The following is a 17,892-nucleotide window of genomic DNA, read 5'->3' as shown; positions in this document are numbered from 1 at the left end:
GGCTCAGCAGAACTAAAATATATATCTGTCTGTGAAGGTTCTCAGTCATCCAGGTCATCGTAGTGAAATATATATCCTGCCGCACTCACATAAGCTCAGCGATTCTCTGCGCGATCAACCTCTCACATGTTTAAGCTTGCTGCGGGAGATTTCACTTGTCATGTTTGCATAGTAAGCTAACGATTAATAAGACGATGTCAGAGGAATTGGTGCACAAATTATCATCACTCACAGATCAGTGCTGTCGCTCTCTATACACAGTTCGCGCGATTGCAAAGTGAAAGCAAAAAAACAAGCGCAAATTCAAACACGATTTCAATATGTCACATATTGACAGTGGCTCACCCAATGACATAATTACCCAGCTACATTTCTGAAAGAATGCAAAAGCATTGACATATATTTTTCCTTCCTACAATAGCCCGACGGGCAGGGCAGAGATAGCCCCGGGACATCGGGCTAGCGATATTGCAAGCCCTGTATCTGATTGAGGAATCACTCATCTTTGGAAAAGAGAGTTTATTACAGAGAAATGGCTCTTTCCAAAATAAAAGCTATACTATCTGCTTCTTCTGGGCTATATTCTCAGCAGCATATTAAACATATCAGGTCTCCATAAGGAGAATCCTGTGCTAACAGCTGTCTAAATGACTCGGCTAAAGTTTGTAGCATGCTTGTTGTTTTTGTCTTTGCACTAGGATGATGTCGGTGTAAATGTGCAGTCATATTCGTTGTGTTCCCACTAGTGCTTTCAGGTTAATCTCGTTGAAATAACCTTAACGCCACAACACGGCAAATCTCCGTTAACGAGCTACCCTATACAGAGGGGCTAGACGGCCAACACGTTAACGAGCTAACTGCGCTAACACACTAGCTCCCACCCATGTAATTGAGCATTGCATGGCACATCCAACATACTGTTTTACTTTAGTCCATGACTCGCTTACCTTCAGGGTCATACGTCACATGAAAACCAAAATAATTCCAAACGCCAGATCTGAATGAGGGTGGGGAGGTCCACTTCTGTCTCGCTAGCTTGCCCTGCGCTCTTCCTTCTGACCATCCTGTCTGTGTTGAGCGCTCAGTGAATCTGCGTTCGACTACTCCGCCTAGGCTGCACTCTCGAGCCTAGGCGGAGTAGTCAAATGCAGATTCACTGAGCGCTCAACACAGACAGCATCGTCAGAAGGAAAGTTGATAAAATAAATTACAAATTTTGTATTGTTCTTTTTTTTTTCTCCCCTTTGGTTTTCTTTCTTTCTCTCCCCCTCTTTCTTTCATTCTTTCCCCCTGTCCTATCCCACAGTCATGTCTGTCCCGTTTGCAACTGAAAATAAAATAAATTCATAATTATAATAAAGGTCAATCAAATGGACCAATATGATGATCCACTTAAAATAAATCCTCTTGGCATCTTTCTTGGCCTCAAGACAACAATTCTGATGGCTATAGATCCAAACGGGACACACAAAAAAAAAACAAAAAAAAAAATTGAAAAAAATTGTATTGTTCGATACATATGCGTACCGAACCGAAAGCACTGTATCGAACGGTTCAATATCGATACGAATATCGTTGCACCCCTAATATATATATATATATATATATATATATATATATATATATATATATATATATATATATATATATATATATATATACACAGTGCTCTTTAGTCCTATGGGTAGCATTCATTAATTATAGTTTCAAAGTATTTTTTTATAATCAACTTACATTAATATTTACTATATTTGAAGCTAACCACATGACTTGAGCAGACGATATGTTTTTTTTCTTCTTATTTAGGAGGATTGAAATTAGACAGGTTAAGACTTTGCTTGGTAACATTGGTGCTCTTGGGTGCAAGCAGCTTCCTGTGCCCTCCAAAAAGAAGGTCCTTCTAATTGTTCAAGTAGCATCTGAACACCTAAAACATGGCCTTTTTACTCTCTGTGTTTCCCTTGTTTTTCTCCTTTCCTTATTTCATTTTGTTCTGCATCAAATTCCCCACATCCCTCAGAGCTGCGAGAAGGTTGGTGTGTTTTTTACTTTTTGAACACAACAGAAACAAGTGTTTTTATTTTATTTATTTTTAGCTACATTTTAGAGACGTTTAAAATGAAAAAAACTGATGTATTACTTTAGCCTTTTTTTTTTCTTTTTTTTGCTCCTTTGAATATTATTTTTCTCTGCTGTACGTTCAGTGTCCATGTTCCCATTGAGAATGCCTCTGGTCCTTGCTTGACTGTCCAATAGGTGGTGCATGTTTTGCATCTTGAGGTGGGGTTTTAGGAATGATATTTGCATCTGTCCGACGGTCTATTTGCATGGTCACCTGTTAATGTTTGGACTAGCCACCCCTTTCCCCCAGCTCCTACCCTGTCAGTGTTCCTGCTTGGTTTCTCTGATAACTAACAGCACAGCAGGGGAATAGGGTAAGGTGGTTAAAAACAAGAAAGAAAAGAACGGAGCTAAATGACAAACAGCATTAGGAAGATCGCTGTCTTTCATTTATCGGTGCTTAGAACTAAAACCACCTCCATTCACGTGGATGTCAAATGTTTCTCTGCATACAAGAGTTTAAGCCTTAGTCTACACAAAAACTTCCCTCTAACAGAAGTCTGTCACAGATAAGAGCATCTTTAACCGAAATCCACCTCTTGTTGTAATTGGAACCAAAGGCAGGCATCAAGCTCTAAAAACAATCCTGCCGTTAGAGATGATCCACTTCCTCAGATGAGGATGTTTCTGCGCAGGAAGTCATGAAAGAATGATGTATTTAGAGCGTTATCCACAAGACTTGACAAATGTAATGATATTCAAATGAGCAGGATAATATTATGTCTGTGGGGAGCGTGATCCAATTGGATATTAATTAAATATTGAGTGAGAGAAACGTCGTATTTAATAATGCAAGCAGTTCCCCTAGATTTCCTGTCTGGAGAGCTGCCGCCTGTTCAACAGAATGGGCTCTGTGAATTAGTAGCAGGCAGCTGCAAGAGCACGTCTGAGTTCTAGTCAAATATAGCACAAGTAACTAGCTTAGACTCAGCGTAAGTGTAACTGCAAATATTCCTATAATCTTTAGAAGTGATTTATTCCTTCATTTATTTCTTCAAGGTTTGCTAAATAATTTATTGAGTAATCTATTTTGAATTCCATGAGCAGTAACACTGACTTTACGTTTTATTTAAATCCTTGCTAGAAGTTGTACAACAGCACCTGGTAGCACCAGCCTCATTTCCTTTGTGCCTACGTCCCCTGGATAAACCTGAGTGCTAAGATGATGTTACCTTCTTTTGTGGCTCTCTGTTCTCCCTTAGCTTGTGCTAGCCGCAGTTAGAGCAGTGTAACAGTGTCAGGCTAACCTCTCCATTTACACCGAGTGACACAATGTCTTCCCTCTGACCCTGTTACTGCTTCTTTTGCCCCCGCAGCCCCCTTTCCCTAGACTCCCTCATGTGGTTGCCTCCTAAAGCCAACATTGTTCTTGTATGCATGATTGATTCTTGCTCTCCTCCAGAAGGCCTCGATACCATTCATGTGTTACCGGCGTCACACATTAACATTCATCTTTTATTGGAGCAAACCTGCACAATTAAGAGTAATTTAATCTAACAATATTTTTAAAAAGAGTTGCCGTAAGAGTGAAATGTATCACATTTTTGCAGGAATAGCACATTATAATGCATTATTGATGTGCTGCAAAACTAGTTTCGGAGGTTTCATTGTATTAGTGAAGAAAAAAAGTAAAATTACATTGAGAGAGGGGATATTCCCTCCCAGATCCCAAGCAGATACAATGCCGATATTTGATGATTTAACCCTACAGTATATCGGCCGATACTTTTCTTTCAGACAGATTTCTGTAACATTTGCTTATGCCTAGTTATTTATCACTCCTTGTTAGTAGTTTTTATTTAATAAGCTTTTATTTTTAAAATAAGTCTTTAATCTGCTGATTGTTTGCAGAGTTCCCTCTAGTGGACAAATTATGCAACATCATTATATATGCTGATACCGATATAAGAGCCAATAGCTGATATTGACCGATAAGTTGGCTGCACCAATGCATTGTTCGAACCCTGCAGATGCATCCGTCTTTAAGTGTGTTACCCTCCTTTTAGGATTGAATCCTTTCCTATAAATCCCTAACATGGCACATCATTTCACAGCTGTCAAACTGAATGACGTTTCTTAGCCCTTTCTGTCAAAATGTACTGAGAGGCGTATAGTCATACTGAAAACAGCTTGAATTAGCATCATAAATGATTTTGATTCGTTCCCAGGCATGGATTGAATTGTAGGATCACTAACTGTAATTATTCATGCTTTGAGCGGCAGTATAACTACTCCCCTTAATAAATTTCACATTTATCTGAGGTGTATAGCACAGTCAGTTACCTTTTTAGCCATCTTTATAGCATTGTTAACAGTGCATTGTAGTGACCTTAAAAACACGAGACACTTTTCCCGTTTGTCGCGCGTGAAGCCTTTAAGTGTATGACCTACATGTCCATGTGATGTGAGAATGTGATGCGGCACATTATCTCACATCAGCTGGAAGTTTGCAGCCTGAAAGTTGTTTGTTTGCACACAACTGTGGAGTGCTGTCGACTCTCCAGCACTTTGTGCAGTTCTGTACATCCGTACTGATGGTGATGCAGTTTTTTTGTGCATGGTGCTTGTGTTGTTGTTAATCCATTTGCCACTTAATCGAAGTCTCGGATCGCATGAGAACATTCATAAATGGAGAAATCTTAGAGAATTTGACACTATTAAACATTTAAGAATCTGTTAATATTCTCATTAAAGAATTTTTTCTTCTTTTTGGGGTGAATGCCGTTTTTCTGCAAAGGTTTCCCCAGATTCTGCCTGGTTTTCATGCTATTTTTTTGTCTTTTTTTAGTGCGACGGGTGCCACCGCGATTCTCCATTCCACCTACAGACAATGAGATCATGCCTGGCGGCAGTGTCAATATCACATGTGTAGCTGTGGGCTCCCCCATGCCATATGTCAAGTGGATGATGGGAGCTGAGGATCTTACGCCGGAAGACGATATGCCCATTGGACGTAACGTCTTGGAGCTTACGGACGTACGGCAATCGGCCAATTACACATGTGTAGCCATGTCAACCCTCGGGGTGATAGAGGCTGCGGCACAGATAACAGTGAAAGGTACATGTGCCTTTAATTCTTCTTCTAATACTGTAATTAAAGACTGTAATTTTCATAGAAATGCCAATGCTAGAGGCAAAGGTATTAATAGTTCAGTTCTTAGAGTGTGTATTTACTTCAAAATACAGTATGTCTCCAGTTTGCAGCTAATATTTGTTAGTAATCTATCCGAGCAGCGACTACTGGCAGTGCTTTAAAGGAACTTATTTACCTCACACTGCCACGATAAGTCATCTGTAGAGGATTCCTTAAAGCTTTAGACAAGCCCTGGCACCAGCCTCGGTGCATTAGATGCCAGGCTGAGAATATAGTGAAGTGCTTATCTCTCAGCTGGAGAGCTACAGAGCCAAAAGCGCACCATTTCTGCGAGCAATTTGTAAGAAAGGAGGGGGCATGTTAGAGAATGAAACATAGTGAGTATACTTTGGTGTAGACATGGTACTTATCTGTGCGTAATCATATCTACACTGCAGTGTGTCAGAAAGATACCGCCGATTGGTGCCGCCATGTTTACGAGCACACCGGGGACAGAGCCACGCACACAGACATTCAGCTTTGTTTTTCCAAGACACAACACAGAGATATTAGTCACAATATAACCCTCTGGCAGGAGCTCCCCCAAAAGCATACTTCAGATGGTGTATAAAGACAATCTATTGCCCTGATATCTTTTTGCCATGTGCCACGGTGTGGGGAATTAAAGTAATAAATTTACCTGTTTAATTATTAAAGTGATAAACACTGGGAAACCCAAGATTAACGACAACATCGCTCCGAAATGCCGAACGTGGAGTGTACAAGCCTTAAATCTCACTCATTAGATGATATGTCGCTTTTTTCTTCTTCTTTTTTTTTACACGACTGTAAACTAGGAAAACTAAAGTAATATTAAGACTATCCACCCACCTAATCGAATACGCACAACACAGTCTCTTATGACTCCACATACACTGTGGCTCATCACTTTCATGTGCAGCGGTCTGGTAAATGAAAGTTATCAATAAAAGTCAACCATCAACAAATTAAAATAAAGTCTCTACGGCATGTACAATAAATTCCTCTACCAATATGTGACTTTTGTGTGTTTTGCATTTTTATTAATATTCATTCTATAATTATCATCACAGCGTTGCCCAAGGCTCCTGGTATTCCTGTAGTGGAAGAGCGCACAGCCACAAGCATAACATTGGCTTGGGACTCTGGCAACCCTGAACCAATTTCCTACTACATCATCCAGCACAAGTCCAAGTACTCGGATGAGTTGTACAAAGAGATTGATGGCGTAGCCACCACTAGGTACAGCGTCGGGGGCCTCAGCCCCTACTCCGACTATGAGTTTCGGGTGGTGGCGGTAAACAACATCGGCCGAGGGCCACCCAGCGAGAGCATTGAGGCCAAAACTGCTGAGCAGGCACCCAGCACCGCACCGAGGCAGGTCCGAGGTCACATGATGAGCGCCACCACAGCGTTCATCCAGTGGGATGAGCCAGAGGAGGCCAACGGACAGATCACGGGCTACCGAGTCTACTACACCATGGATCCCAGCCAGCACCCCAACCACTGGGAGAAGCAGATCGTCCGGGGGTCTAATATTGCCACCATTCAGGGCCTCATCCCAAATAAGACCTACTATATCAAAATTTTAGCCTACACTTCAGTGGGTGATGGGCCTCTTTCTCCAGATCTTCAAATCATTGCAAAGACCGGAGGTGGGTTTGTTTTTAAATCATTAAGAAAAAAAAACGGCAACAGACAATGAATGAAAATACAAAACCGGAAAAAGGCTGCTAAAAAGTATCGTTGCTCTTAACCCCGCAATGAAAATTTTGAGTGTGAAAAACATTTTTAGCCAGTAATCTTAAGTGAGAAGGAGCGATTCAAATGCCTCGTTGTTTATGTCTCACGAAAAAGTCCTGTGAAGACTATCGCAATAACTCAACCGCCAAGTGGCGTGTGTGTGTGCACGCGTGACTCGGATGAGAGTGGATAGTGCAAGACACGACGAGTAATGAATTCATCTCTTCACTCTAATTTCAGTTCCGTCCCAACCAACCGACTTCAAAGGAGAAGCCAAATCAGAAACGAGCATTTTGCTGTCGTGGAACGCTCAGACGCAAACCGGACAAGAAAATCAAGTGACAGGATATGAGCTTTTATACAGAAAGAGAGATGACAAAGAGGAGGTAATTACTTTCTAATATTAAGCTATTTTGCTAAGACTTAAGAGTCCATAATGCTCCTTAACACATTAATAAGGTTCCAACCATTTTTGGGATTATTGTGTTTAATAATATTATTATTTGCCTACTTATCATGTTATTAGTCTGCATAGTTGATCTATCCTTACCAAGTAAATGCACGAATATGCAGTTGTTCCACTGTTAAACTTCTAAGATATTGTTTATTTCAGAGGTTTAACTATGGATATAACTGTTATTGGTAAAATCTGTGACTTCAGTGAGACAATAGCTCAAATTAAAGCTGTCTTAGTAAAACCTATCATTTGATTTTCCTTCTGTTCTGCTGTAGTTTAACGAATCTTATACACAAAGTGACAATGCCACCCTTTCCTCCCAGAAACGAGTCAGCTTTGAGCCGACAACAACGTACCTACTGAAGGACTTGAAGCCCTTCACTACTTACACTTTTCGGCTGGCTGCCCGAAGTAAACACGGAGTTGGAGCTTACACCAATGAAATCTCTGCAGAAACTCCACAGACACGTAGGTCTTCTTCCTTATCTGACAGGGTTGAAACTATCTGGGAAGGAACACATTTTCAAATGCATTCAAAGTTTTATGTGGGCCGCAAAAAAAATAAAAAATCGAAGATGTGACAAAAATGTCAGAAAGGTCCTTCTGAGCACAGATAAACCAAATAAGATTTTTCCCCCTTTAAATGTTTGATGCATTTGAAAATAGCAAAGCTGTAAACACTTAAAATGGAAAATCAGTGTAACAAAATCTACCTGACCATGCTGTATCCCCCTCCCCCTTTGAAAAGGTTGCATGGGCAGTGTACCCGGGGCTTTCCTGTAAAGTCAGGAGACGAGGTTATAAAAAAAACTGCGGGCTCTCCACCTTTGTTGTGCAAAAACAGACGTAAATGAATGATAAAGCCTTGAATTATTTATGTCAATGCCCACATCTGTGTCTCCTTTTTTTTCTCCTAAATGAAAGGGCATAGCTGGCCTTTAGGAAGCCTTGTCTCCTGAAATTGCATGTCAGCCAAAAAATAGGAGAATAGAAATGTTTTGGAGTCTGTCTGAGCTTTCTATGTGGCTACAACGGAGAGAACCAAAGCAACTTTTTTTTCCATTTTCTTCAAGAACTCTCACCTTAATACTCAATTCAGATTTGAACGAAGAGCGTTCATGAGTTTCAATATCATAGAAAGCTCAAAGCGAGTACTGCCTTTGTAGTTAGGGACATGTTCACCCGAAAGACCTCAGATTTATGCAGCTGGTTAAAATTGGGGGAGGGGGTAAAAACAAAAATTGGAAATGCAGAGAATTACCAGCCTTAGATTTCTTATAGAAAAATAAATGAATGTTTTTAAAAAGAAGAGGAAACTTCTGTGTATCTGACCTAAATCTGAGGGCTTTGAAAGACAAGGGCAGGGATCAGGTAGGTATAAAAGATCACAAGTTTTAACTTGGCTCAGATGATGTAGTAAATGATGTAGTTAACTTGGAAAGAACAGTGCATGCCAATGTTATCAGAATGTAATAAATCAGTCATGTCTCCTTGGGAAGTTCTCTGTTGTACAATCAGGCTTTTACCACAAACCAACAGGCTTCGGAAAGGTTGGTGACAAACACAATATATATTTTTTTCTATTTTTAAAAATAGTTACAGCATCAACCTTTATGTTTTTGGATTGATGGTAACTGCTTGCCAAATTTTTCTTAGTCTGTTTTAAGATGGTTTAACTTACATGTCATCTGAAGTAGGTGTAGCTTTTTTTTTCTTTCATATTTACGGGATCTAAGAATATTAGAATATGTGATTTTTGTCTTCTTTGTTTTTATAAAAAAATTTTTGTTCATGACAAAGGTAGGTTACATATGGTAAATCAGTCCATTTAATTTTCCCAGTCACCACCATCCATTCATCACGAGTTGGTACACTTTTGTGTTTGTCGTTACCTTTCGTTTTGCCTTTATTTGTGTATTCCACGTTTCACTGATTTAAAATGTTTTTGATTTACCCACGTGTCCTTGTGCTTTTGCCTCATTTTTTTTTATCATTTTATTTCCCTCTTCTTTTTTTCCCTTGGTTTGGTCAATTCTACCATCATCACCCTGAACAAAACAAAAAACTGAAACTCCTTTCAAAACACAAAATCCCAAAAAAAAAAAAATCCAACCCAATGAATGGCCTCACCAAAACCCACCAAAACCAAACCCCAAAAAACCTGCTCCAAATCCAACCCGACAACCAGAACCCTCGGGCCCACCTCAGGAAGTCAAGTGCTATAGCCCCAGCTCCACCAACATCCTGGTAAGTTGGCGGCCACCACCTGTCGAATTACAAAACGGGATCATAACGCAATACGCCATCCAGTACGCTGCGACCGAAGGGGAGGACGCGACTACTCGTCAAATCGTCAACATCCCTCCGGAAAGCACCCAGTACCTTTTGGAAAACTTGGAAAAATGGACAGAGTACCGTGTGACTGTCACTGCTCATACAGATGTTGGAGCAGGACCGGAGAGCCTGCCGCAGGTCATCCGCACAGAGGAGGATGGTATGTGTTCGCTAAAACAAAGCTCCAGCTGCAATTCCAGTCTACCCTTCTTAACCTACCCTGTCAAATACTAACAGCCTTGCCTATATCTACAAACCCCCCTCTTCTCTTCTACCCTCTCTGCCTGCTTCTAATATGACTGTCGACACTCAGTTCTTTTAACCCTATTTTTGGACAATGCTTTTTTAAAAGAAAAGAAACTCACTTTGCAAAAAGCACAATTTTTTGGCTTTTTTATATCCCCCACCTCGTACGCTGCTCAATTTCAACACATGGTATGGCATTTTCAGCAGAAGGCCTCCAAACTTCCAGTCCCAACTGTCATTTTTGAAACTTTTACCGAATGTCATCGTATTTTTCACTTTTTTCTTTTTTTTTTTGAGAACTTGACAAATTGAGGACAGTGGGCAAAACAAAAGGTGGAAGATTTTTTTTGAAGGCCATTTTTTAAAAAGTTTTTTTTGTCTCTCGTCATGTGATACAGTCATTTTTAACCCATTTTTTTTTCTTGCTCCATAGCCAAAATTCTTGCCGTGCTTCAAGCAGTCGAAACTCTTGAAGCCTCCTTTGGCTCCACTTTTCTATTTTGGCAAAAAGGCATTTTTATTCCATGTTTTTAAAATCCACTCTACCCATTTTTAATGTTTCGACATTAGGTCAGTTGTCAGACCTGTTTTTGCGGTTGGTTTTTACCCCCCCCTCCTTACCATTGTTGAAATATTGATGTCATGCAGTGCTTGTTGCAGTTTGCTGCACTTTTGTGATTTTTATTTTTTATTTTTTTGGTCACTGCAGCATTTTGCGCTTCGGCTTTGGGCGAGATTCAAAAAAAAAGAGAGAGAAAAAAAAGGGGGTGAAGGGGTTCTCTATAATTTTCACCTTTTTTCTTCTATCCCATGGTGTTCCTCCAGTTCCTAGCGGGCCACCTCGTAAAGTTGAGGTGGAGGCTGTCAACTCCTCATCAATTAAAGTGATCTGGCGTTCACCGATGCCCACCAAGCAGCACGGTCAGATCCGAGGGTACCAGGTGCACTATGTCAGGATGGTTAATGGGGAGCCCACAGGACAGCCAGCCATCAAGGACATCCTGATTGATGATGCCCAGGTACAACACCCCCACCCCACCCTCAGCCAGCCACCACCACATCTGAGACACATAATGTTTTTCTCACTCACAATTACAAACTATTGTTATGTAAGCCTGATTATTTATTCAGCTTAGTTGTAACTTGTTTTGCCACTAATGAGAATTCAGTTGGACACACAAGCTTGTTTATCTGTATATGGATGATCATTTCTGCTTTTGCTGTAAATATTCTATGAAAAAATTGTATTTAATTTATTTAGTGGCTGTAGACAAACACTGTGTGTGCATTTTATTTCCAGTGATTAGTGTCTATGCCTTATTTGTTGTCTCTTTTTCTCTCCATGTTCTGATCTCAAAATCAGTGGGAATATGATGATACAACTGATCATGTGAGTAGATCAACTTCACGAAATACAAATGTTTTCTGCTGCTGTCAACCTCTGCATGCCCGTACATATGTTAACTAATAGGTTGAGTGTTATTTCATCTTTAATAACTGCAGAAAGGAAGCTCATCTGAAGCTTACCAAACTACAAGTGCTGATGAACAAAACATAACATGAAATAAAATTTGAACTTTTGTAGTTATTTGTTAAGTAAAGCTTTTCACTGTGATCCCTGTCAAGTCACACATGCTTCGAGCTGAAGTATATGTGATGCAGCATGTCAAAACCAGGTCAAATAATAATACAGAGAAAATACAGAGAGAACCCCAACAATCAAACAACCCCTCAGAGGAAGCACTTGGCAACAGTGGGAAAGAAAAACTCCCTTTTAACAGGAAGAAACCTCTGGCAGAACCAGGCTCAGGAAGGTGCAGCCATCTGGTTGGGGGTGACGTTTTCGTTTATTTTTGGTGACTTTTTAACTTCAAGATGTCAAACTGTGTTGGCCCTTTGAATTATTGTGGTTTACTCATGTGCAAATGGATAAATAGTCACGTGTAGTATGTTTGGAAATGGTTAAACTTCAGATAAAAACTCAACTAGGCTTAAAAGAAGCTGCTGATCAAGCACAATTCACCTTCTACAGACGGAAAAGTTGCCACCATCACCAAAGGGGTAAATCTCGCTGGGCGAACAGCCCGGTCACACCCCCAGCCAACTGCTGCTGCGCTCAGTAGGGTCTCTTCCTGTCAGCGAGGAGGGAGAGACGATTTGCAAAGAGCTGTTTATCTGACAGTGAAGTCAAGATAATAAACACTGGAAATATTGGAAAGAAAGGTTGTTCCTGATTGTGTTGTTGCTTGGCTACAGCTGGGATTCTCGATCTGCATCTTTGGCCAGCTGTTTAGCGTGCTGCCTCACATATGCTAAAGGAATGTGTTCGTGAAGGTTATTTTAATATCACATCCCACTTCTGTTTGCTTGCATCTGCATAATAACACATGAGCATCCTGCAACTCAAGTCTTGTGTCTTCACAGGAAATGATCATCACAGAACTGCAGGCTGAGACCACGTATTCTGTTACTGTCGCAGCCTTCACGACAAAGGGCGACGGTGCACGCAGCAAGCCCAAGCTGATCACCACCACTGGTGCAGGTAACGGAACCATCACTGCTGACACATCTCCACTTTGCAATGCTATAGTATTGCATCTAATAACAATCAAACTATTATGTAATATCCTAAGCATTATTTACACTTGTCAGTGAGCACGAATACAGCTAATTACTGTCTCATTAAGAAACAATAAGTCTTACCCACTGGTATGACATGGCAAAGCTGAAGGCACTTTTATTGTAGAAACGTATACAGACAAAACAAAAAACCAGGAAACGCCTCTTGTACTGCGTCATGCCACACTAAAGACAGAGATAGCTGACTGTAGATTGACTAACACTGAATGCCTGTGTGCTGCAAATATTTCTAACTTGTCCCTTTCTCCATTGCTGCTATTAGTTCCTGAAAAACCTTGGCTTAAGGTCAGTACAACCAACATGGGCACAGCTCTCCTCCAGTGGAACCCCCCAGCAATAACTCACGGGCCCCTGCAAGGCTATCGTCTCCGCTTCGGCCGTAAAGATGTGGATCCTCTGACTGTTATTGAGTTCGCAGAGAGAGAGAACCACTACACAACCAAAGAGATCCACAAGGGAGCCTCTTACACTTTTCGCCTATCGGCGCGCAACAAGGTGGGCTTTGGTGAAGAAACGGTCAAAGAAGTGACCACAAACGAGGACGTTCCAAGCGGCTACCCTCAGAACATTAAAGCGGAGGGCGCCACCACCTCCACCATTCAGGTTAGCTGGCAACCTGTGCTGCTGGCAGAACGAAACGGGCAAATAGTGAAGTACGCTCTGCAGTACAAGGACATCAACAGCCCGCGCAGTCCCTCAGAACTCTTCATCACTGCCCCAGAGTCGACAGTCATCCTGGATGGCCTTAGGGCCGATACTACTTATGATATTAAAATGTGTGCCTTCACCAGCAAGGGCGCTGGTCCCTATAGCCCAAGTGTCCAATTCAGGACACAGCCTGTGGATCAAGGTAGGACCAGTCCCTGAATTTTTTTTAGGCCTTTCCCTTAAAAAAAAAAATAACAATAACAAGCCGACCTTTCCCTGCTCTGCCCTTTCCAATCACTTCCCTAAAAACCTCAAAAGGCAGAAGTTGTCAAAGTACGGAGTCAACCCGAAGACTTTGGTTCTGACATACTGCCCTATCATTAGTCTCTTTAATCTAACAGTCATTTAAGAAATGCACGTGGAGTAAGTATGTACGTCTCTTTGTCTTGTCAGTTAAGCAAAGGTCAGTCATTAATTTTAAGAGCTGGTGGGTAAGAAGGTAAGAGGATAGTGTTGAGTTCAGAGTAGCACTGCTGCTTTCAGCCTGGTTTAAAGAATGCATCAGGTAAGCAACGATGTGGGACTTCTGTCGGTAGATTTGTTTTAAAAAAAAAAGAGCGAGAGGATGTTTTGTGTCTAAATCACATGCTCCCCCTTTCTTTTAGCAGTGTTTGCAAAAAATTTTCACGTGAAAGCTGCCATGAAGTCGTCGGTGCTGCTGACATGGGAAATTCCAGACACCTACAACCCTGCTCAACCTTTCACTGTGAGCATTGCCTAGCTCAGTATGGCACTTTCATATACACGCAACACAAAGCCTTGTAAATACTTGCAATGTACACTACATTAGAAATCATGTGGTATTCTACATGAAACCTCAAGTGAATCATCCTTTTACAGATCCTCTACGATAACGGGCAGAGTGTGGAGGTCGATGGGAAGTTAACCCAGAAGCTAATCACGGGTCTTCAGCCTGAAACTCAGTACTCTTTCCTCTTGACCAATCGCGGCAACAGCGCGGGAGGTCTTCAACACCGCGTGTCCACCATGACGGCCCCGGACGTCCTCCGCACCAAACCCTATTTGGTCGACAAGACCAACTCAGACGGTATGGTGACTGTGGAGCTACCTGCAGTGGAGACTTCTGAGAGAGTAAGGTAAGCAGAAAAAAAAACGTGCACATGTGTTTTCCTTTTATTTTTTGATTCATTAGTACTGCATAGATCAGAAGTATTGTTTTCAGTCCCGAATTGAGCTCCATCAGTGAGATACAATACATCCATTGCAGCTATGCAGTCAAACACATAATAACAACATAAGCCAACAGATTAGCTCGGAGCAGCGTTCCTGAGTCAACTCTGAATTTCCTGACCTGGGTAGTGTATCAAAATGTGTCTTGTTGGATATTTAACTCGTTTCCCACATCCACATTACTGATTTGTATTTCCTACTGTTGCTCTGTGAATGGAAATAAACAAGTTAACTTGATAGCTGACCTTGTCAGGGGTAATTCTTCCAAAACAGTCATTTATATTCATCCCTGCATTTCAGTGTAATATCCACTTCACCTGAGTCATTACACAGTGGAGCACCCCGGCTCATTTAAGCACACTCCTCTAAGCCCTATAAAGTCTCTTACAGCCTTTCAACAAAGCCCAGGGTTGTCAGAAGGCCAAGGATCACATCCGATTGCAGACTGAAGCTCCAAACCCATCTTGGGGTTTTCTTTATTCCTTTTTAAATCGGTGGTTACATTTGGACCACTATCTCCCACGCCAGAGCTTAAGCTAATTCGTTTCCCATTAGCTGGCCACACTGCTATCCTGGCTAATGCTAGCTAGAGCAGCGCCCAAACCAGGAAGCCCAAATCTGGCAGGAGGTCGTTATCTCTGTTGCCACCGCGATGAAGAGATGAAAAACCCATCTCGCTTTGCTGAGCTCTCCTAATTAGCCCACAGGGGGCCTAACCGAGGTTTAACCATATTGCCTGACTTCAATGAACATGCTTGAATTAATGCACAAAAGAAATCCCTGATCAGATGATAAGAGATCATGTAACTTGCTAAAAGCATGATTTTAGTCTCTTTGCACTGTTTTCTGGTCAGCAGACTACGCTTTCTAATACGGACAGACACCGTTGCCGTGGCTCTTCTTGCTGTGTTGTTTATTCCACTGACTCCACCCAGTCCAGAACAATTTGTATTTATATAACACTTTATATTTTGCAGGGGTTATTATATTGTGGTGGTACCTCTGAAGAAGCAACGCACCGGCAAGTTTTTCAAACCCTGGGATAGTCCTGACGAGATGAATTTGGAGGAGGTATGCTGAAAAGGATGATTTGGTTTTAATTGTCATAATTGGTTATAATGGCTATAATTTTTTTTTCTTTTTATCTCCTTATTATACTCGGCTTCATAACGAGCCCTATAAACTTTGCGCACATGCAGCCCGCACACGTCTTTTCCTTCAAACTAGGAAAAAAAATAAGGGGCTGGGAGAACAGCAGATGAGTCCCGCTGATTGACGCAAATAGCTGCAGAGAGCACTGTTCATATGGAAATGAGAACATAAAGTAGCCATCAAGTGCACTGCAAACTCAAACCCCTATCCCCACCTCCTCCTCCTCCTCTTTATGTCTGTGGTAATTACCTGAAGAGCTGCATCAGGCCTTCATGTCTCTTCTCATTCCAGGCAAAGCTAGGCTACCTGCATATCCACAAAACACTTGACAACTTTTATATTTAGCCAGTCAGGATAATTCGAGGGGGGTGAGGGGTGGGGGGTCTGGGCTATGCATTGATGTATGTGTAAGCAAATGTTTCAATTCGAGGTGGAACAAGAAGAATAGCACTCGCAAATCGAATCTTGATAATTATACCTCAATTTTTAAATCTTGAGATGTCGCACGTGTCTGGAAGGCTGAAAGAAAAACACGCGGTGTCTCACCTGGTATCGGCTTTCCAGCTCGTGCCGATGTGTCTGTAGCCTTGACCGATTGGCCAAAAGTCACCCCTCTGTCAGAATTTATTTGTTTGTCAATATTGGCACTCACCTTTTCACAACTTTTCCCAAGGGCAGCTAGATTTAGCTGTGTTGACAGGAGAGATGATTGAAGACATTATCGGGCAGCACCAACAGCCCCGCAGCCAAAACAGAGCACACACAATGAGCGCACCCTCTCTAAAGTGAATGACAACCGCGCACGCACACGCGCACAGGCCGTGGATATGCATTCAGACGACGAAACAACTAGCCAGGCCCGATTAGCATAATTATCATCCGCGCTTTGTACCAGAAATTTAAAATCTGATGGCTCGTACGAAGGGCACAGTCCTTCAGCCTATTAGAGTCACAAGCGCTAAAACTAATCGCCCAAGGAGGCAACAGAGGAGTGAAAAACGGCAAACAAATAAAGCACAAATTAAACGTGAATTTGAACATGTTGCTAATTTAATCTCAATATATATAATCCAGCTCTACACATCTTTCATTCGAACTGAAGGCAAAGAATTAAAAACGCATAACAGAAGTCGTCAAACACAGAAAACTCTTCTCTTCTATTTGTCTACATATTTCATCAAAAAATCTTTCTGATGCTATCAGCAAGAGAAGAATAATTGAGCTGTTTTGAATTAATTTGGTGTCTTTTTTACTGTTTGAAGCTGTTGGATAATCCTCAGCTGTTTTATATGCTGGAAATCCACACAATCTTTTAATCTGACAATCTTTTGTAGTCCAAAAAAACACGAAATAAGTCATTGATCTTTTCTTGTAATGTTCCGGCCTTTTTTTTTTTTTTTGCAATCAGCGTTTTCAGCTCAGCGATCAGGGGAAAAAAAGAAGAAGAAGAAAAAAAATCTAGATAGAGATATTTGGTTTGTGTGGATTTGTTTTCATGTGTGTACTGGAACGTGTGCCTGTGTGTTATCAACTGTCTGCTTCTCACTCCTCACTGTAGCTGCTGAAGGAGATAAACCGAACGAGCAGGGGCCTTCGTTTCCAGAGGCAGGCAGAACCCAAAGCCTATATCGCCGCTTACTTCAAAGACCTGCCCAAACAGTTCACCCTGGGAGATGGAAAGATCTATGGGGACTTTGAGAACAAGCAACTTCAGAATGGCCAGGAATACATCTTCTTTGTGCTTGCTGTTCTGGAGATGTCCGAGAATGTAAGTCTACCCCACGATACTCGAGTATAAGTTTTCTTCCCATTAGGAAGCCCCCTTGCTAGTGATTTCACATTCTTTGTTCTTAAAATAAAAAAATAAAAAGCAGCTGTCCGTGTTGGTAAGCAGAGGAGGTTAACCGTGCCGCGTCCTGGCTGAGGGTTGGAGCTGGCTTCTGGTCAGATGTGTTACTCTGAGTCCTTTTGAGGCGTTGGACTTTAAAACTTAAAGCTGCAGCCAGAAGAAGCTGACCCTTGCTGCTTTAGGGAGAGAAGCCCCTTAAGACCTTAGCTGATCGCGAGAACACCTCGATAACAGCGCTCCTCTTTAATTGCATCCAGTGTGCGGTCCGCCTTATCTTCGCTGCTGCAGCTAGTGTGTGTGTGCATTTGTCTGTCTGTACTGAAGACCAGAAAGCTGCAT

General features: G+C 41.6%; 1 protein-coding gene and 1 long non-coding RNA gene across 21 annotated transcripts in view; one reads left to right on the top strand and one right to left on the bottom strand.

The window, feature by feature from the left end:
- LOC309701947 overlaps positions 1 to 1,578 on the bottom strand; it is a 45,445-nt gene extending 43,867 nt beyond the window's left edge. Inside the window, exon 1 of the long non-coding RNA XR_014275318.1 lies at positions 948 to 1,578. This is a non-coding gene — a long non-coding RNA (uncharacterized lncRNA). The remainder of the gene's footprint in view (positions 1 to 947) is intronic.
- LOC309701940 (receptor-type tyrosine-protein phosphatase delta-like) overlaps positions 1 to 17,892 on the top strand; it is a 409,167-nt gene that overhangs the window by 360,825 nt on the left and 30,450 nt on the right. For 6 of the 20 annotated variants that reach the window (XM_082526280.1, XM_082526276.1, XM_082526263.1 and 3 more), the window contains 14 exons: positions 2,021 to 2,032; positions 4,910 to 5,179; positions 6,307 to 6,888; positions 7,217 to 7,362; positions 7,757 to 7,901; positions 9,622 to 9,927; positions 10,839 to 11,032; positions 11,377 to 11,403; positions 12,438 to 12,555; positions 12,916 to 13,503; positions 13,967 to 14,067; positions 14,202 to 14,458; positions 15,530 to 15,623; positions 17,263 to 17,472. In XM_082526280.1, the coding sequence (XP_082382406.1) occupies positions 2,021 to 2,032; positions 4,910 to 5,179; positions 6,307 to 6,888; positions 7,217 to 7,362; positions 7,757 to 7,901; positions 9,622 to 9,927; positions 10,839 to 11,032; positions 11,377 to 11,403; positions 12,438 to 12,555; positions 12,916 to 13,503; positions 13,967 to 14,067; positions 14,202 to 14,458; positions 15,530 to 15,623; positions 17,263 to 17,472 (3,050 nt within the window). The remainder of the gene's footprint in view (positions 1 to 2,020; positions 2,033 to 4,909; positions 5,180 to 6,306; positions 6,889 to 7,216; positions 7,363 to 7,756; positions 7,902 to 9,621; positions 9,928 to 10,838; positions 11,033 to 11,376; positions 11,404 to 12,437; positions 12,556 to 12,915; positions 13,504 to 13,966; positions 14,068 to 14,201; positions 14,459 to 15,529; positions 15,624 to 17,262; positions 17,473 to 17,892) is intronic. The other 14 variants (XM_082526265.1, XM_082526281.1, XM_082526269.1 and 11 more) reach the window with 5 other exon arrangements.

The sequence above is a fragment of the Aulonocara stuartgranti genome (genome assembly GCF_965226115.1).
Source record: "Aulonocara stuartgranti genome assembly, chromosome: 3".
Taxonomy (NCBI): Eukaryota; Metazoa; Chordata; class Actinopteri; order Cichliformes; family Cichlidae; genus Aulonocara; species Aulonocara stuartgranti.
Note: the sequence above shows the minus strand (reverse complement) of the source record. Positions and strands in the feature narration are given on the sequence as shown.